Raw genomic sequence first — 20,858 nt, 5'->3', positions numbered from 1 at the left:
AATGACCCCAGCACCAGTCAAAGGGACATAATGGCTAAAAACTCTTGACAGGATAGTTGACTTCCATTGGCATTGAGTTCATGGCCTTGGCTTCATTTCATTAAACTAGTGTGATTAATGGGGATGGTTAGAAGCCTAAGAAATTATGGATGAAATTGTTTCCTGTAGTACCCTCCCCCCAAATTTTCTTGAAATTATATCCATTTCTTTCATAGGACAAGGATATGCATTACAGAGTATTGGTTTTTTCTTAATAGCTTTATTGAGAGGTAATTTATTTACCATAAAACTCACTCAGTTTAAGTGTATAACTCAATAAATATTAGTATCTTTACAGAGTTATACAACCATCACCACATTCTAAGTGTCAAACATTTCTAGCACCTTAAAAGGAAATCTTGCATTCACTTCCAGTCATTTCCCTATTCTCATCCTGAGCCCTAGGCTGTGAATCTACTTTCTGTTTTTATTGGTCATAAGACTGTCACAAGGATGTCTAGGCGAGCTTAAGCCATTCAGCAACTCTTTAGGTGTTTGGGGTGCCAGGCTTAGATTTTTTTTCCCCTTGGCAGATAGTCCACTACTCCAGTTTTTCTGTGAGCTAGCCTTCTAGTTCAAGCCGATTATATTTATGTTAATTTGTGTGATGGAGAGTTTTGTTTTGTTTTTTGGTTTTTTTCCTAATGAGTTGATGAAGGAAAAGATGGAAAGGTAGTACTGGAAGGATGGAGAACTAGTGACTTCCTTTCCCTGGGACCACCCCTACTGTCCTGCCAGCCCCACCTAGAAGCACATCGCCCCCTAGCGGTCACCGATCTTGCACGAGCCCACTCTGTAGCCCGCCAACCTAGTGTTTGTGCTGCCCTTTTCAGAAACACAGTGGGCTGGGTTCTTTCCACCACCACCACCGCCCCCCACCCCCACCCCCCCGCCTTGCTGCCTAGTAGGCTTCACTTTCAGGTCCACACTCCTTATTTAAAGTTCAGCCTGTCCTAGTTTAGCCTGTGATCCCTTAAAAAAAACAAGCCAGCAGCCATCAGGGCCCTGATTCTGATAGGCCGCATGTACCTGAGGTCAGGTAGGACGACTTAACATCCCAGAAAAAGGAAATGAAGCCACTCAGCTCAGTGTCCATGTTGACTTTGGAGCCAAATCCAAAGGTCAGCGATTTCTCAGCACATTTTATGCTGGGTGTGTCGAGGTTTGTTTGGGGAGTTACTATTGATTTTGTTACTCTTGCCTTGAATCATCCTCCTACATACTTAGAAACAGACTTGCCAACAGGAATGGAGTCCCTGTCTCAATTCTGTTCAGTAGCTGTTTGACCTCTGTCCCCTTATGTACAAAACAAGGGTTTGGGCTGAATGTCTCCTGAGGGACCCCTAGATCTACCAAGTTGGTGTAGACACTACAAAGCCTTTTACTGTAGTGAGTACAGATCAACATCTGTAGAGCACCGGCTAGATACAGGGTTTCAGCATCTAGCATTCATCCTGTTTAATGATGATTCCTAATTTTTTCCCTCTCCATATGCAGGGTTGGCCGGCGGCCTGTGCTGCTTTTTTCCATCATCTTCATTCTGATCTTCGGACTAACTGTGGCACTGTCAGTGAATGTGACAATGTTCAGCACACTCAGGTTCTTTGAAGGATTCTGCCTGGCTGGGATAATTCTTACCTTGTATGCATTACGTAAGTAAGAGCCTTCACAATTGTCTTGAAAAAATTAGTAAAAGTAATTGCTGCTGCCTATGAGGTTATGGGCAGGGCGCCCTGCGTGCTGGCGGTTTGGGATGACAGTCTTTTGGAAGCACAAACTTTAGTGGCCTCAACTGTTCTGGAAAAGTTTTTCAGGCAATGTCATCCAACACTCCGTTCTGATTTCCAGCTTGGGCTCAGGGCTCATGAGAGGACGTGGAGGGTCACACAATTGCTTGGAGGAGTGGGGATCAGCCCGCTCCTGATATGGAGGGGCTTTTGCTTTCCTCCAGAATCTTCTGTGTTGACATTCTGTGTACTTCCAAATCCAGTGCGTAATTGGGCATCCCTGAACTTAGTTCCGGAACAACACACTGAGTCCCACTGTTGGTTGGTCTAGGCTCAGCATTCTGATTGGCTCTTTGACAGTGTTTCTTACTTTTTTTCTCGAGGGTTATGTGGAGTCCAAATTTTCCACATTCTGTCGTGTCCAGATGTGGCCTTATGTAATCTGGACTTGAACCCTCAGCATTGGTATTTGAAGAGCAAATGGTAGCATTTGTTAGTATTTGCTCTTTTTAGGGTGAAGAAAAATGTCCTGCACTGACCTATCATGCTCGTTGGCTGTATTAATTCCCTTGTCAGATGTGGTTATATGTCACCTCTTTGTAGTTGAGATACAGCTGCAAACTCACAGGGAGGAGGAAGGTTTTAGGCATTGATGTTTTACTTATTTCCTGGTTTTATACTTTCTATTTACCTTGTAGAAAGATCTGTTAGGGACAATGCAAAATGATTCATAATGTATTTTGCCTGTTTCTTTTCTTTTGACAACATGGGTAGGAATCACATCAAGTGGCAATGCCCTATAGTTCTGATTTTCTTAGATTTGTATATTAGACTCAGTAACACTTTTGGGTAACCTGAATTTTTGCTCCCTATTGTAGAGAATAGAAATAGGATCACTTTATAACATAGTCTTATAGTCACAAAGGAAGAATGAGCATAGAGAAAGGTGACAGATGTATTCTTCCAGATCCACAGCGGGCAGGTTCTGTCTTCCTCTTCCAACACTCAACTGAATTTTACTTTCTTAGAAATCACCGTTGCCAATTTTTATTTGCATTTATTTTGGAACCCTTGCTTCTGGCAGGGAGGGTTTCTTTAGGAATATGTGCATTCAAGGTCAGTGGGTCTGGGTGATGGCTGTTTGGAGGTTTTGTTTCTTTGAGCAAACAACATGGGCATCAGGCTTGAACGTTTGCAGACAAAATGCCAGTGCCAGTGTTTGGCCCTATCCACCCTGCGGTCCGTGGAGAGGAGGAGGTTCCTTGCTCTGTTTTCTGGAGGAGAGCCCTGGCCCTGCTCTCAGATGCTCACCTGCCCCACACGTGTGCAGGCGTGATGGGTTTTCCCCTTTAGGCTGCCGTCCTTGCCAAGCTCCAGGTTCTCTCAGGAGGACATCAGCCCAGTGCATCCTCACACATGCCGTGAGAGGCAGAATAGAATGGCTGTGCTCAGGAGCATTTCCTCCATCTCACCACCCTGGCACTTCTCAGACTCAGAGAGGGAGTGTTAATGGAAAACTGTCGGAAAACAAAGATGGCATACCAGTGTACCTTGCATGCCAATCGCTAGTGAATGGCTGAGGCTGCCAGAGAACTCAGAGAAGCCTTCGGAGGACACTGGGCGAAACCACCTAGAGCCATTGGCCATGTCTGCCCATGATAAGCGAGGAGGGTGGGGAGGCACTTGCCATCTGTACGACTCTCCCTGAATGAAGCCAAAGCAGGAGACCAATTCTCCTGACCTGCATTGTTTCAGCCTCACATAGAATGGTTTCACTGACGTGTGTGGTGACATCATGCCATCCGCCCTGCAAAACCTGTTGTTGTGTTTACTATGGAAAATGAAGCGAAGGATGTGTCTTCATGAGATTACACAGTAGAAAGTTCTCTGCCACTACAGAGCCATGCTTGGGTGTGCTTGTCCCAGGAAACTGCTGTGCACAGAATCATATAACCTGGTCATCTTCAGACTTTTTTCTGTAAAAGGCCAGATAGTAAATACTTCAGATTTTGCAGGTCTCTGTTGCAGCCACTGGACTCTGCCACTGTATCTTGAAAACAACCGTAAATAATATGTAAATGAGTAGGTGTGGCTGTGTGCCAACAAAAATTCACTTACTGAAACAGAAAGCGGGCCAGGTTTGACCAATGAGCCATAATATTTCAGCCACTGATATGTGTGAGTCTCTCTCTGTCCACTGGCTTCTAGGGAGCTCTAAAAAGCTTAGACTCTAATCTAGCATGTGTGTGATGGGCCTGTCAAGCTGAGCTTTAAACTCTGGCCTCTCTCCTAATTCCTTCTGAACTTTCCTGCCTTCATTTGTCTTTCGCCCCATTTTCCTATTTCCGTAATGCAAGTGTTAACTTTATTGCATGTGTTTGTGCTAGGAGCCTTACATTTTTTTGGGAAATGAAGCCAGGCATGAATAAATAATTATTTTCTTAAATCGGGATTCCACGTCAAACACTGTGACAAATATCATTGCAACGAACATTTTCAAGTATCAACCTAGCAGTCCTCTGAGTTAATACCGTATCTGATAGAGCAAAGTTAAAGCAAAAGGATGTCAGCGAGTAGTGGGAGTTCATTGACTAATATCTAGACAATGTAAATTAGGGGGAGGTTGAGTCATGGCAGGAGAGCTAAGACTGGCAAGGGGAATCGAAAGTGGAAATGAAGTTGTAACAGGCAGAACAGATGGGGTAGGATATGGAATGTGCTGGGCTGAGATAGCCCATCTCTCTGGCAGTTTGGGGCAAAGACAGAGGCTGGTGATAAAACGTTGAGAGGCAAGCTCCCCAGTCAGTCAGGCAAGCTGAGTCTACGTGCCTGCTAGTGTTTATACCCGGGTAGTATATGTGCTTAGTTAATGCTTGGGAATTTGTTTTGCATAAAGGAAAGGTCACAGGGTTGAAATATTTATTGACTCTGAAGAAAAGTTTTTATATTTGGGACATTGATTATTTGGAAAATACATTCTTAATGGTCCCAACGTTTTCTCCCTGCTTCAGCCGTGAGGTTTTTTATCTCACTTAATGCATCTGCTGGAAAGGCCTGTACTGTCTCAGAAGAGAACTGGATATTGTCCTTTTTTTAGCCTTGCAGGTGCTTGGCGATGTAAGGAGGGGAAGTACTGATTTGTGCACATTTTATTTCTTGTGTAGCTTGCCGTGAGCGTGGACTCTCAGTTTTGAGAAATGCTGCTGACTCGTGAAAGTTTTCGGCTTTATGTGCAAGGCAGCCTGAGGTTTTTTGTTTTTTGGTTTTTTGTTTTTGTTTTTGTTTTTTGTGGTTTTTTTCTGCTTTGGAATTTTTCTAAGGTACATTCCAGTTAAATACGCCATCCTTTAAACTTTTGTTTCTTTCAAGTCATCAAAGGGAGATGTGGTTGTGTAATTAGGACATAAAATAGAGATTATTGGCATCTTCCCCAGGAGTTTTTACATGGAAGCGGAGTGCTTGGCACCAGAGTGAACCAGTGAAGGTGGATGGGTTTGTGTGTCCCTGTCTTCCTGGGAGGCCATCATGAGACACTGAAATAATTAAATATACTTGGGCTCAATCGGGGGCTTAATTGTATCCCTTTGCCTCTGGACTGAAAAAAAAAATAAGGGAGAAAATCTTGACTCTGCTAAGCAAGGGGTGGGAAACCACAGACTGAGAAAGGAAGCAATGGATTACATTTCCTTATTTGTTTATGAATGAAGTCTTCTCAAAGACTAAAGAAATAGTCACTTTTCAGTACAGGCTGTCATGATGCCTTGTGGTATGAATTCTTTCTCCAGCTGGGTTTCATAACATCACAGAAGGGTACTGCAGTATCATTTCAAATGTATCTTTCTTCAAAAGAAGCCCATACGAGATTATCGTTTTTAAGTTAATTTGATGTTGATGTAATAAGTCTTATGGGAGACAATTTTTTTAAATATAAATACTTTTTCTAGTCTCTCTCCTCATTTGATCTCTGTCTTCCCCCTCCCCATCACTGCCAACCTCCCCTGCCCCCAATTTGAAATAATGAACACTACTTTTTGCTGGCAGAGACCATATTTTAGTTAATATGGGCAAATGAATGTCACCTCCTTTGTTTTGTTTTTGGACCTAACAACTGTGAACACTTTTCTTGAAAATTGCTCTCAAAGCTTCATGTTCTCAGTAGAACAACCCTCCCTAAACCCAATCAGCCTCAATAACTGGATGATTTTTACACATAATCAGGCAGTAACCAGAAGTGTCACAGGTGACTAAGGTACTGAGTATTTCGCAAAATTAGAAGCCAGGTCTAATTGGCAGATAGACTCAGAAAAGACTTGAGTTTGCTCAAGAGGTGATGTTCTCTGTCTCACATGGCACTGATAGTTTTAACTTCACACTGAAGTGGTCAAGTAATTCCTAATGTGCTGGTGTTGGGTGACTCTTCCTCACAATTGCATATATTTCTGTAACATGCTGTCTTTCTTAACTATTATTCCTTGGAACATATTTCAGTCAGATGGGTTGTTAACACCAAAGTCATACTGTACATTAACAAAAGGAGAAGAAGAAGAAGAAGAAGAAGAAGAAGAAGAAGAAGAAGAAGAATTGACTGAGCCAAAACTCTTCAGGTAGTGAGTTGCTGAACTGTGGAATAAATAGAACGGTGATTGCCACTGTCCGGTACAAATGACCTCCCCTGGCTTGTGGTTCTCTTCTTCTGCGGAGCAAATATTGGCATCGCGTTCGGGCAAAGGGGAAGTTTCACGTGAATTTGTGGTTGTCCACCACAGCCTTCCTCTTTCCCCTCTCACCCCTCCCCATCTTCAGATTCTGGGCCCTCCCCAGAGCAGCAAGACAGAGCCAGAACCCCAATCTTCTGGCGGGACCAGCTCTACTGACGGCTTTTTTCCACCAAGGAAATGAATCAGAGTTTACCAAAAGCCTTTGACAAATGCTTTTTTTTTTTTTTTTAAGCTTGGGAAGAATTTTGCGTTTATCCAGATTCAGACTAGAGTAGCTGGGAAATCAGAACAGACTGGGGCTTCCCCACCAGTCTTTTTCTTCACTGGAAACTTTACTAAGCACGCAGGCAGACTGTGAAGAGTAAGGGAGTTAATCTATAAGCAAATACATATATATATATATATATATATATATATATATATATATATATATATATCCTCTCCCTCTCTACCTGCCTCTGTCACTGCTCTGAGGAACCATCGCTTCTTGGGGGTAACCAGGAAATATTGAGTCAGTACAGAAGCTCCTGGTCTGTGAGCTCTAGTCCCCAGGAGGGAGACAGTGTGGCAGCCAGTTAGGGCCATGCTTCTCACTGGCCCCACACGCTGGGGATGAGTTGTCCAACAGAGAACCAGAAAATGCCACTGAGGACTGATTTTTCTCACTTTAAAGTGAGGGGCTCTTACCCAGAGGAAGGGTAAGTGGCTGGGTGGTGTCATTCAGCCCCACACACCCAGTGTTCTTCTGTCCAGAAGTCAGGCCAAGACAGCGTGTATATATTATCTAAAAGTATAAGTAGGCTTTGAAGCACCTCTTTCTTTGGGTGTTTTAAATTTGCTGAAGATGGTCCTGTCTCAAAATCACGGGGATAAACAGCAGATATTTAGATATCCAGCATTTTGAAATCAGAGTATTGGATGCTGAAAGCTGTATGCATCCTTAAGGACGAGGTTTTTCTCACACTGGAATTTTAGTGGTGCTTCAGTTGAAACAAAACAGTTCACCACACTAACAGGGGAAGTAGAAAGATCTAGAAATCAGGAGATCTGAGCTATGGTGTGAGCTCTGCCATGGACTGACTCTGTGTCAGTGACAAATTGCTTTATCTGTAAGCTTCTGTCTCCCCTGTCTATTAAGTCAGGGCACAGGCTTTCAAACTGTGTCCTGTGGAACTGTTCAATCTCTTCCTGGAACCATGTGTGGGGGAGATGGACAGAAAACAACAACAAACAAACAAACAAACAAAAACAATGGATTCTATATGACAACATTTAATATTGCTGTAAAAAAATAAACCAATAACAACAAAACCAAATGGAAAAACACAGGTCTCCACCATTCCTTCTATGGCTCTTGAGTTCTAAGCTCAACTTCAGTGTTGGAGGGGCATGAAACCAGATGTGCTTGGACCTTGAATTGTGTTACTGTGTCTTGCCAGATAAACCCTCCTTTTGATAGTTTACCTTTTGGTCTTTGGTGACCCTCATGGAAACACAAGACTGCTTTCTTCTTTACTCACTTGCTTGGCAAACATGTGAGGGCTTACTAGGTGCCTGGGGAATGACTTGGGCACTTACCAGGCACTGTCAAGTGCTGAGCACACAAAGGCAGACGCACCTTCCTGCCGTCCAGGACCGTCAGAGGTTAATGAGTAAAGATGAGAGACAGGCCCTGGTTGAAGTGAGAGTGTCAGGAAGCGACCTCTGAACCATGAGGTCGGGGTCAGGGAGAATAGGTGCTTGCTATTTGCAGTGGGTGCTCAGAGGTCAAGGAGTCTAATAATTCTGGGGACTTTGGGTGATTTGGGACTGATTGGAACCCAGAGTCTGAATCACAAATGGCACAGCCTGGGAAGGAGTCTGGGACAGTGCACAAAGTCCCATCCTCCATGACCCTGGGACAGTGTCAGGCTACTGAAGGATCTCAAGCAAGAAAGGCAAACCTTTATGTGCTTTGGGGGAATCACTTAGGCTGTGGCAGTGGAGAGCAGACCAAGGAAGAAGGTCATGCTAAAAGCTGGGAGCTGGTGCAGGATCCAGGTGCAGAAGCAGAGCCTGAAAAAAGCCATGGCCACAAGGAAAGAGACTTTAAGGAGGTGGAATCCACAGCCTAGCTGATTGAAGAACCGGGAGAAGGGAGAGGGGGGACCAGGTGGCCAGCTTGGACAATTGGATGGATTTCCCCCCAAGTGATGAGACAAGGGATGCAGCCCAGGCATCCTGATTCCAAATCCTTTAGGATTTAGAAGCTACTGTCCACTCCCTTCCTCTGGCAGGTTTGGTAGGGGAAGATGACAGCTTCAGTCTCAGATAGGGTGACTCGATGGTGCCTTAGGGGTATCTGAGGGGGTTGCTTAGCAGGTGATTGGCTGTTCAGAAGTAAGGTCTGTGTGTCCTCAGCATAAAGGTAGCAATTAAAGGTTATGGATAACTGAGATCACCCAGACTCTGTGGAACATGAGGAATAAATGGGTGGAGGTAGAAGAACTAGTTGAGGGAGATGGGAAGGGATAGCCTGCATAGTCAGTGGAAAGTCTGAATAGGCTAATAAGCAGGGAGTCAGGGAAGGGGCCGAGTGTCAAATGATGCAAGACCGGGATTGAGAAATGTCCATTGGATGTAGCCATGATTGCCTAGTAGGTCAGAGTTAACTAGAGCAAAAGCTACCATAATTCAATTTAGTGATTAATGTAATCTAAATCATTTCAAACATAGGTTTTACTTCCTGTCCTCCCCAGAGCGGCACTACCTTGTCCTTAATGTCAAGTATTTTGAGAAAGGAAATAACGGGTTTTTTTTTTATTGTGATTAAATATATATAGCATAAAATTTACTGTTTCAACCACTAAGTGTACAATTCAGTGGCTTAATTATACCCCATGTTGCTGTGCAAGAAAATACATTTTTAACAATGGCAAATGTTCATTATAATTGAGAGAAAAAATTGAACTGGAAGGCAAATCTGGAATGACTATTTTTCCTTGAAGTCACCTGAAACAGTACATTTTTATGGCTCGAAATGGGGCATTTAGAACTACAGTTGAATTAGAGATGTGGTTTTCGGGGTATTGTTATTATTATTAAGTTTATTTATTTTGAGAGAGACAGCATGAGTTGGGGAGGGGCAGAGAGGGAGAGAGAGAAACCCAAGCAGGCTCCACACTGTCAGTGCAGAGCCCAACACAGGGCTCAAACTCATGAACCATGAGATCATGACTTGAGCCGAAGTCAAGAGTCAGACCCCTAATCAACTGAGCCACCCAGGTGCCCCTTTTATTCTCTATACTTTTATTTATCTTTTATTTTTTTAATGTTTATGTATTTTTGGGAGAGAGAGACAGACAGAACGTGAGTAGTGGAGGGGCAGAGAGAGAGGGAGACACAGAATCTGAAGCAGGCTCCAGGCTCTGAGCTGTCAGCATAGGACTCGAACTCATAAACTGCAAGATCATGACCTGAGCTGAAGTCAGACACTTAACTGACTGAGCCACCCAGGCACCTGTTTTAAATGGTAACTCAGAAAACTTGCTTGCGGTCCCTTCATGCAGCTATTGGCCTATTGTGGTCCTGTTGTCTGCCATGTTCTGCCATGATATTTCCAAACCCCCAAGCACATACACTTTAAGGTCCAAGTGAGATTCTGGGGGTCTGCTTAGGATTAAGTGATGTGTCCCCTGCACAAGCATCCTCCTTGTCTTTGGAAACTTAAAGGTATTTGTGTCCCTTCCAACCTGTGCCTTTTGAAAATATATTTACTTTGTGTCATTTGCCCTCCTCCATGTCAGGAAGATGGCAACTCCTATTTTTGACATGATTTGTGTGAAAATGTCTGCTCCCAGGACAGGTGTGAGTGGGGTGTGAAGAGAAGTTTTACTTTGACATGGCACAAGGTTCGTTTTCTGTTGTTCTTCCCCAATGACTCTTCAGGAGGAAAAGCTGTTCAGGAGCCACTTTCCAGTTGCTGGTCCAAGAATCCAGAAGACTTGGCCACTATGTGGGATGACATGATGGACAGCACCTGGTTTTATTTGTTGGTTTTGCTGCCCCCTCTAGAGAAGTGTTCCCTCTGCAGGAACAAGGCCCCCCAACCCAGCATCCAGGCTTTTAGGGACCATGTGTCAGAGGCTGAGCTGGGACGTCCTGTTAGGCTCTCTCCTGGGTTGTGGGGACCCACTCGGTTCTTCTACCTGGAACCCACTAAACTCTATGGCGGGCAGGCCCTCCCTTCACCCCGTGTACAGCTCTTGCTGGCCGGGTCTCTGGATGTGGTGATTCTCTATGAAGTTGGACCCCCCGGGGCCTCTGGGCATCTTTAAGGCTGTGACTCTACCCTGATGGAAACCAATCTCGGGGAGTCTGAGGAGCCCAGCAGCATAACAGCTGGGCCAGATGCCCCAGAATGAGACTGCAGGGCCTCCCCGGGCAGCATTCTCAGGTGACCGAGTAGGACAGCTCAGAGGCCCAGGTTTCAAGTTCCCCCTGAGCCTCCTGCATGCAACACAGAGCCTGGAAAACTATGCGTCTCGGATTGAGGGCTACTATTTTCCCCTCCTTCCTCCTTCTGTGGGGCCTTTGACGATTCTTGTAGAAAAGGGTACTTTGTGTCCAACCGGAGTTGGTTCTGACCACACTTCTTTGAAAACTGAAAGGTGCCTGTGTCCCTTCCAACCTGTGCCTTTTGAAAGCATCAAGGCTTGATATCTGCTTTGTGCCAGTTCTGGGAAAGGGCTCAGAACTCTCTCCAAACCCCTGTCAGAGTGGGGGCAGGGGAGGAATTAGGGCCATTTAGTTCTAGCCCAGCCCCCAGTCACAGCAGTTTTACATAAGAAAGAGCTATTGCTAGTTCTGCTGTGACTTGGAATTTCTGTTTCTTCCCTGACATCTATGTAATTTGTCAAGCTGGCACGGCCCTGTCTATCTGGCCATGGGCTCTAATTGCAGAGGCGACCAGGGGTTCCTGAGATGGAGTAGCGTGTAGGGATAAAAATGATTTACTATGTTGGGGTGTCTGGGTGTCACAGCTGGTTAAACATCCGACTCTTGATCTTGCGGTTTTGGAGTTCAAGCCCTGTGTCGGGCTCTGCACTGACAGTGTGGAGCCTGCTTAGGATTCTGTCTCTCCTTCTCTCTGACCCTCCCCTGCTTGTGATCTCTCTCTCAAAATAAATAAATCAACTTTAAAAACAAAAACAAAGGACCATGTTTGTAAATGTTATTAGCTTCTTTTGTGTGTGTGGATGGGAGGGCATGTGACTGCCCTTCCTTACTGTGTAGGAGGTCATGCTGGGAGGCTGCCTGGCCCTTCATCCCCAGTCATTTGCTCACTCTTTAGCTGGTCTCAGTGCTTGAAGCATGATTTTGTCTGGTATCTCATTATATCACTCCCTTGCTTGGATGGATGGATGGATGGATGGATGGATGGATGGATGGATGGATAAGTAGATAATGTCCCTTCTTTCCTTTTAGAAAGAGGCACAGGCAACTCTAATGTGCAAGGGTTCGACAGAATATCTAAGGGAAGCCTTGTGCTGTGACCTCCCTTTTCACACAGTCCATCATGTGCATGGCATGTATGTAGCATGGTATTTCACAACTGAGTAGTATTTTGATGTTGAGGAGTAAAAAGGAGAAACTGAAGAGGTCACGATGATAGTTGTTTGGTAACAATAATGTATTTATTGAGCATTTTCTAAGTTCAGATACTATGCTAAGTTATTAATTTATACACACACACCCACATGCACACAACGTTTCAAATTTCATACTAACCTAGTAGATCCTAATAATGGGCATGTTTTAGAGATAAGGAAACTGAGACCTCTAGTCCCTGTACCTGCCTGCCTACCTCACTAGTAGGGCCTTTAAGTAAGAGCTAATACTTATTGGGTTTTTACAACGTACATTGCTGCTATGCTGAGTGTAATACAAATATTTAATTTAATCCACCCCATCATTCTATGTGTGGGCACTGTTATTTAACCCATTTAACAAATGGAAACTTGACATGTGGGTGAGGGTAACTTGCCCAAGGTCCCTTACCAGAGGTAGAGGAGCCAGAACTGAAAGCCAGGTCTGCATGGCTCCAGTGTTGTTTCAAACAGCCTTCTTTTTCTTTGTCTTAAAACATGTTGTTATAAGATTATTTAAATGTGTACAAATATCTTATAAGGAGTACATTACTTCTTATAACTTCTAAATAACTATAAGATCAAAATGTTGACAATATCCAATTGGAAAACCGATACTATCCAAATTAATTGCGATACTTTAATGTGATAGATGATGGTCTTTTCTTGAAGGGGAATCCCCGCTCACCCCTGTTGGGTTAAATAGCAGAAAGGCAGAGCTTCAGGTGCAATTTCATATTTAATCTACTTTGGCATTTGGACTTGAAAAATTCCAGTGTGCATGATGCCTTTTCACATATTTTGCTGTCTAAACCACTGCGAGCCATTCTAAGGCTTTGCCGTCACGGAACACTCCAACCTCCTCCTGTCCCATCCCTGCTCATGAGCGCACCCGTGTCACTCATTCTAACAGGGTGCCTCCTGAGGGCTCTACCAACCCGTCTACTTCTCTTGAAGGTAAAGGTAGATTCATGGCATTATTCAAATACTAACTAAACTAGTGTTTAATCCACTTATGACTAGAATCGAGACTAGAAACCATCATTACCACCTGTTGCCTAGTACTCTTGTGCTATGTGATGGGTACCCTCTGCCCGATGCCAGGCTCCACTGAGACCTGTGTGCCTATGCCATGGCACACATGTGGCCACTCCATTCTCCTGCTACTGTGTGTGGACTCCTGGGAAGCCTGCATTTGTGTAGCCTGTCATGATGACATTTGGTCTTTGTGAATATACATCCAGATGCAGATGTGAGCTTGGAAATCTTAGGTCCCCACTGGGTTACAAACTGCTCATCTAGATGAGCCAGGTTACGACTAAGATTTTCATTGACACAAGAATATAAAATTTAAAAATTCTTGTAGACCTCCAAGAACGCATCCACAGATGGCCACAGTCTTCCCGCCCCACTTCAGAAGTCCGTGTTCTAGAATGTGACCCTACCGAGGTGACCCATTCTCCCTGTCCTCTTTCCTTCTGCCCTCAATTCCCACTTTGTTACTGTGCTGCGGCTCAGCTCAGACCTGCTCCCTGCTCCGTTGTCCCTGTCGTGGTTCAGCTTCCACTCTGACTCTTGGCCTCGTTCTCCAGCATCCCAACATCTACCTCAGCCCCTGTCACTAAGAAGCCTGGCCAGCCCATATAGGACCTCTCTACAGGTGGCAGCCGTGCAAAGATGGAACAGAGGAGGGACTGGGAAGGTTTTCCCAAAGGGGTCAGGCCATGGGGACAAGATGTTTGGGCTTTCTCTGTGGGCAGTGGAGAGCCGTCATCAGCTTTTGTTTTCTTTTGTGGGGAGATAACTCTCGGGATCTTTCCCTTGTCCCATGGGCTGCCAGGAAGCAATACTCATTTGAGCAGTTTGACAAGTTTGACCCCTAAATTCCCCCCTTTGATGTATATGGCATCCCTGGGAAAAGTTAAATAGAGAACTAGTCTTCCAAATCTGTATTTCCCACAAACGAAATTTACCAAAACCATTCCTTTTCTTGACAGTGCTGTCACTGACAAGATGATCTTCTTTGGAATCATCGGGCAGCTTCCTCAGGCTTCTGGTGGACTCTTGAGTCTCACGCATAAAGAGCCTACGAACCACATACAAGAATTATTGTTAGAACTTTCATGTGAGCTTGGAATTGTCAGGGAGTATCGAGTTCCTCTAGGATACATGAATCTTGTTCTTTAAAAGGGTTTAATTGAATTACAGAAGGCGCCACCCAGTGAGTCCCCAGATGAAGTCCTGGGATATCACAGTGCCCAAATCCTGTTTTACCCAAGAACACAGTGGTGTTCTCTGACCTGTCCATGGTTGGATCTTATTTTCCATTTCCTTTGTGGGGTCACTGTACGGTCTTATTTCATGTTCTCTTCAGGGGGTAATTGCTCTTTTGCTGTTTTTCCAAACTCTCCTTTTTGGCCTGTTTCCTTTCTGTCTTGTGACGCTGGAAGTGAATGTTTGCACAGTTGGCCTTTCCATTCCGTCACTGCTGCTTCGGTGTTTGTGTGGAGTGGGGAGGGAAGGGGACATGCAGGGGACAGCCTCTGCCGCCTCCAGCACACTGAAAGATCACTTTTGCTTCCATCCGCCCTTTTTTAAAGGGGACGACAAGGCAATTCGAAATGGAAGAACAAATGAAACTCTTTGGACAATTACTTTCTGAAGTTGTATAAGAAAAAAGAAAACCAAATGGGGAACGTATGCTTTTATTTTCTCTCCCATTCTCTCTCACATGTGATCCTATGAGACAAGGCAAAGCAATCATAATAAACTATTTCTAAAGAGTTTTGGAGCACAGCTTTCTAAGAGGACTTGCTGTAACAGTGGGAATGTCCTCTCTCTGCACTGGCCAGTGCTCTAACCGCTGGTCACACTGGACATGCAGGTGGTGCCACTGAGGAACTGAATCTGTAATTTCTGTTCATTTTATTGTATTTATTTTTCAAGTTTTCTAATGTTTATTTTTGAGAGAGAGAAAGAGAGAGAGAGAGAGAGCAGGGGGAGGGTCAGAGAGAGAGGGAGACACAGAATCTGAAGCAGGCTCCAGGTTCTGAGCGGTCAGCACAGAGCCCGATGCAGGGTTCGAACCCACAAACCATGAGCTGAGGGTGGACGCGGAACCAAGGGAGCCACCCAGGTGCCCTTTCTGTTCATTTTAATTAATCAAACTTAAGTAGCTTCAAGTGGCTAGTGGCCACTATATTGGTAGATCTGATGGAAATGTGGCATTTAATCATCTCCATATGGTTTATATCATAAACTTTGGCCTCACTACCAGGTTCGACACTCCTATATCCACGTGCCTAGTGGATATTCCACTTGGTAGTCCCATAGGCATTTAAATTCCGTCTGGCCACCGTAGTACCCTCCTCCTCCTCCCGCAGCCTCAAACCTCCTCCTCCCTCATCTTTCCAGTCTCAGTAAGGAGAAACACCACCTGTGCACTCGTTCAGGCAAAGATATTTGAGCCACCCCTTCTTCCCTCTCTCTTGATCAGCCTCAGCCCTTCTCAAGAGTGTATACTGAGTCCCTGGATTTCTGTCCACCTCCACCGCAGCCCCCGAGGCAAAGCCTTTCATTTCTTGCCTGGATAATCATAACTTCCTGACGGATCTTCCAGCTTCCTGCCCAAACCTCTACAACTAATTCTTCCCCTACGACTAGGGTGATATTTCTGCAACGTGAATCAGACCTTATGCTTGCCTACTTCAAACGTTCTGTGTTAGTTAGCAACAGCTTCACTGTGAAACACTGAAAACCAAAACAACAGGGATTTAAACAAAGTAGAAGTTTGTTTCTGCCATCCGTATAGTCCAGGGCTGACAAGGAGAGTCTCGTGACACTGGGTCCCAGACCCTTCCTGTGTGCCAGTCTGGCTGTCATGTCCATGTGCTAGCCAGCAGAGGAATGGAAAAGAAGAGGAGGGAGCCCTTCTTCCCAGTAAGGTTACTTTCCAGAACTTGTAGTTACCACTTTGTACACCCCACTGGCCACAGCTTAGTAACCTGCCCACCCCAGTTGCAAGGTGGCTGGGAAATACTGTCCCATTTTGTATAGACATATGCCTGCAGGAAGAAGGGGAGAATGGTGTCTGGGATGACTGCGGTCTTTGCCACACCCTCCAGAGGCTTTTATTGTGCAATGTAAGCTGCTCACCATGGCCGTGAGGTTCTATGGGGACTGACCCCTGCTGATCTCCCACGCATTCCAGCCAAATTGACCTTCTTTTGTTTCTTTACATGCCAAGCTCTCACTTGTTCCCTAGATCATTTGTACCAGCCTTTCCCCTTGCCAGAAACGTTCCATCCCTGACATCTGTGGGCCCAGCCATGTCTTGTCACTATGATTCTGCTCCTGTGACATCTGCAGAGCTTTCTCAGACCACCTATCCAATCGGCACTCAAAATTTCCTTAAAACCATCTGCCTTGTTTTAAGCATCTACCATTCCCTGAAAATAGATTTATTTATTTGCACTCCCATACATACCACTCACCCACTCTAGAGTAAACTGCACAAAAGCAGGACCTTATCATTCTTTTTCTCTACTATGTCTTCTGCATCTGGCACAGAAAAAGCATCTAAATATGAGTTGGATGAACGAATGGACTCATGGAACATGATGAAAATCTATGCAGCAGTAGTTCCGAGTAGATGTAGGTGTATGACTGTAAATTAGTAAAGCTGGAAGGGCTGGAGTTCTTAGTTCAATTCCCACATAGTAAAGATAAGGATAACGGACAACTGATGTCACATAGGAGGTTATAAATAGTAGAGATAATGTGCTGAGACTTCCCGTGACATCCTCATGCACTGGATCGATTTGGACAGGACACCAAAAAAGTTGGTTGGGTTTAAAGATGCCCTCAACCATGTCCCACAACTATTGATTAATGAACTGGTAGCAGTCAGATAAGCTCTTGGCGACCTGATGAGGACATTTATGTGCCAATAATGTTGTAATGAGCATAAAGTTAAGGGCTGGTCAAGAATGAATGATGCCATAGGGTCTCCATCTTCCTTTTATTTACCATAATTAGTTGATTTCCCCCAGGGTCATTGCTATTATCTTCATCATAGCTCCATGAGAGAGGGGACAGAACCTGTCTTGCATCCTCTGTGTGACACACAGTGCCTTCCCAATAGCCCAATAAAAACTTCTGAGGAATGATCAGTGCATCACTAAAAGATGGGGGGGAAATCCCATCAGGGGTTTCTGGTAAGTTTGGGAAACTTTCCATTGTTATAAAGAATCAGGGTATTGTTCTGTCCATGCAGTTCACCAGATTCATTTAAAAAGTGGAACCAACATCAACAGTAAGTCTTCTGGTTCGCTCATACTGGTGTGTGAGGCTTTTCGGCAGGACTCCAGCTTCCACGTTAGAGTCCTTGGCTCTAACTCTGTCCAGCCAATGGTGTGATTGACAGCCAGCATTTTATTTCAGCCCATAGGACCTGAAACCAATGTTTTGAAAATAAAGAAAGCAGAGTTTCATATATTCTGTGTCCTCCCTCAGGGTCCAGTGACACATAGCAGTCCAATATGGGGTACATGCCAGCTCCCCCGTTTTTACCCAACCTTCCATATGTGACACAGATTGATCATGAAATGGAGCCAAGGTGGCTGCAGGGGAAGCATCTCAGCCCAGATCATTCCTTAGCATATATTAAAACCTGCTGGTGGGCATAAAATATAGCCACAGCTCTGTCCGCCTGGAAGGACTAGTTTACTCTGGGCTCTAAGGCTCTCCCTCATGGAGAGCCTGGGGGCTAAGCTCATTGCAACCATGAATAGAATTCTGGGCCTGCATAGGTTTGAATGGGGACTTGACTAGGCATTCGCATGGAGGAAAGAGGCAGTAAGGCAGGCAGAAGGACACAGGATGTGCCTAGATCTCTCTCCATTCTCATGGAGGGGATTGTTAGAATTGTGATGAGTGTGTTCTGGGATTTGAAGCCAGTTACTTGAGATGGCTGAGTGTATGTAAATTTTCCAGGCAATTGTTCATTTTTCTTCCTAACCTTTTCTTCTTCAGTGTCATCAGATATAAGATTTAGTTCAGGCCAAGAGGTTGTGAAGAGAGCACCATTCCCTTACGCCTGACTGTCGCTTACAGCTGGTAGCTGTTCCAAAGGAGCTAAGAGACAGATGGCAGCACCCAGCCTGGTGATGGCATGCCAGGAGAGGTCTGTGCATTTTATCTAACACTGGACCTTTTTTGAAACACAAAATTATGATGTCACTTTCATCTATTAACTCACCCTTGGACTGGCTGAGTATTCTCTTTTGAGGACAAGTGACATCAACTTTGCAGAGTTAGCAAAAAAGGCAAATATTTGAAACTGGTTCCAACAAGGCACTTCTTCAGTAACAACTGCATAATGCTGGTTGGTTTCCAGCATCTGGCCACAACTTGAAATGTGCTTTCCCCTCATGCCTGGTTTGCATGTGTGCATTATGATGCTTTCACAAATCAGGAACAACAGCCTTTTCCCTCGTGCGGGCCAAATACCTGTATATTAGCTCCTTCACCCTGATGAGTCTAGACCTTCATGAGGTTGGAGTAGGAGGGGATTGCCAGAAAATAGCCTGCAAAGGTAAAAGACATGGAGTGGTCAGAGAGCAGCAGAAACAAAAGCTGCCAGAGAGGTCTGCCTAGACGTTTGTCCTGCCCTCCACCCAGCTTCCTCCCTCAGAGAGCCCTTCCTCGACTCTTCACTCAGAATTCACTAGCTTACTTCTATAAGCACACTCTAATTCTTTGCTTCAAAGAACGTTTCAATTGTGGTAAAATAGAAGACCACATAAGATTGACTATCTTAACCACATCTAAGCTTGTAGCTCCGTGGATGGTATTGTTGTGCAGTATCACCACCATCCATTTCAGACTGAAACTCTGTCCCCATTGAACACCAACTCCCCATTCCCCTCTCCCCGCCCAGCCCCTGGCACCCACCCTTCTGTTTTCTGCCTCTGTGAATCTGACTGCTCTAAGGACCTCATAGAAGTGGGTTCCTCCACGTTGGAGCCTGTGATAGAGGCGCCTTTTCATGCCTGGGTAATAGTCCAGTATATGTATATACATTTTGTTTGCCCCTTCATCTGCTAACGGGCCCTTGGGTTACCTCCACCCTCTGGCTATTGTCAGGAATGCTGCAGTGAATATGGCCGTACAAACACTACTTTCAGTTCTTCTGGACATTCACCCAGAAGTGGGATTGCTGGATCCCACAGACCCCCTTTCCTCATCTGTGAAACCAGAGGTTGGTCCTCGAAGCCCACTCTGTGCTCTGGGGCTATCTCCAGCAATGCTTGGCATGACTGCTGAGGAACAAGGGCCCTCAGAGCCCCCAGCCTGCGGGGTGGGAGTTGCCCAGCGGTGCCAGTCACCTCTGTGGCACTAAGAACAAGGCTCTTGGAAGAACTTCCAGCCTCCGTGGCTGCTTTGTTTTGAGCCCCTCCTTCGATTTTGCAAACAAGCCAAGTGTTTGAGGAGGGATAGGGAGAAATGAGTTACAAGTGCCCACTTCCAGGGCTCATAGATGTTGGCTTTGTGTATCATTTCTGTGGAACAAGTGAGTATTTCTTTTTCCGTCTCTCTTTTCAGCTGGGAGCCTTGTCTGCCTCCTGCAATATCTGTATGGCCACCTCCCCACAGCAGCCCTGCCTGCTTTCCTCTCTCTCCTCCCCTCCGGTCCCTTTCTAAACTCCTAACTGTGCTTTCTGAGCCTTGGTGGCGTCCGGGGCATGTTTCTAGCTAATGTTGAGTGGGGTCACTTAAAAATCCATCTTGCCAAGTACGTAAAGATGTAGGAAAGGTATTTGTTAAAGCTTATTGGCATGTCTTCTCCAAGTCCAGCAGGGACTGATGTTTAATGGGGAATTTTCTCGCTGCATCAGTTAGGGCGCGATGCGTTTAATTTGGCAGCATGCTGCTTGAACTCAGAGCGGGGTCACTTATCACAGTATTTTGGCAGCCTAATGGATTATTCTGTGGATGTTCTCTAGAGAAGATGAACTAAAAAAACTTGGGTGACCAAATTTGCCCTCACAGCATCCCACCTCTAATGCATCTCTCCGTCCTGGCAACAAAGTGTTCTCTGAGGAATGTTTGGCTCTGAGGACAGGGTTTTTTGTTTTCCATATGGGCCAGTAACAGGTGCTTGTGTGGGGTACCATAGCTAGGTGGTCGGGGATACTCTGACCCCAGGCCAAGCACTTGCTGTGACCTTAAGGGACTTCCCCAAGGAAGTTTTTAAGGGAACCCAGACGGATTGAGTCCAACAATGAGGGGCAAGTCTAGTCTGTAATAAACTCAGCACTTGTGTGGCATCCATTGAGGCATCCGTGTTTTGGAACTCTTTTGTTTTATTGTGAAAAAACATGCATAACATAAAATTGACCACTTAAACCATTTTTAAGTGTACAGCTCAGTGACATTAAGTACATTCACACTGTTTTGCAGCCATCACCACCATCCCTCTCAGAACTTTTTCCATCTTGCAAAAATGATACTCTGTACCCATTCAACACTAACTCCCCTGCCCCCTCCTCCCTGGAAACCACCCTTCTGCTTCCTGTCTCCAGGAGTTTGACTACTCTAAGGACCTCATGTAAGTGAAGTCATCCAGCATGTGTCCTTTGTGCCTGGCTTATTTCACCTGGCACAGTGTCCAAGGCTCATCTGTGTTGTAGCCTGTGTCAGAATCTCCTTCCTTGTTAAGGCTGAATAATGTTTCATTATATGTC

General features: G+C 45.1%; 1 protein-coding gene across 4 annotated transcripts in view; it reads left to right on the top strand.

Moving 5' to 3' along the window:
* SLC22A23 (solute carrier family 22 member 23) overlaps positions 1–20,858 on the top strand; it is a 181,714-nt gene that overhangs the window by 44,823 nt on the left and 116,033 nt on the right. For all 4 annotated transcript variants that reach the window (XM_053223076.1, XM_053223077.1, XM_015073554.3 and 1 more), the window contains exon 3: positions 1,537–1,691. In XM_053223076.1, coding sequence (XP_053079051.1) covers positions 1,537–1,691 — 155 coding nt within the window. The remainder of the gene's footprint in view (positions 1–1,536; positions 1,692–20,858) is intronic.

Source organism: Acinonyx jubatus, chromosome B2 (genome assembly GCF_027475565.1).
Source record: "Acinonyx jubatus isolate Ajub_Pintada_27869175 chromosome B2, VMU_Ajub_asm_v1.0, whole genome shotgun sequence".
NCBI lineage: Eukaryota > Metazoa > Chordata > Mammalia > Carnivora > Felidae > Acinonyx > Acinonyx jubatus.
Note: the sequence above shows the minus strand (reverse complement) of the source record. Positions and strands in the feature narration are given on the sequence as shown.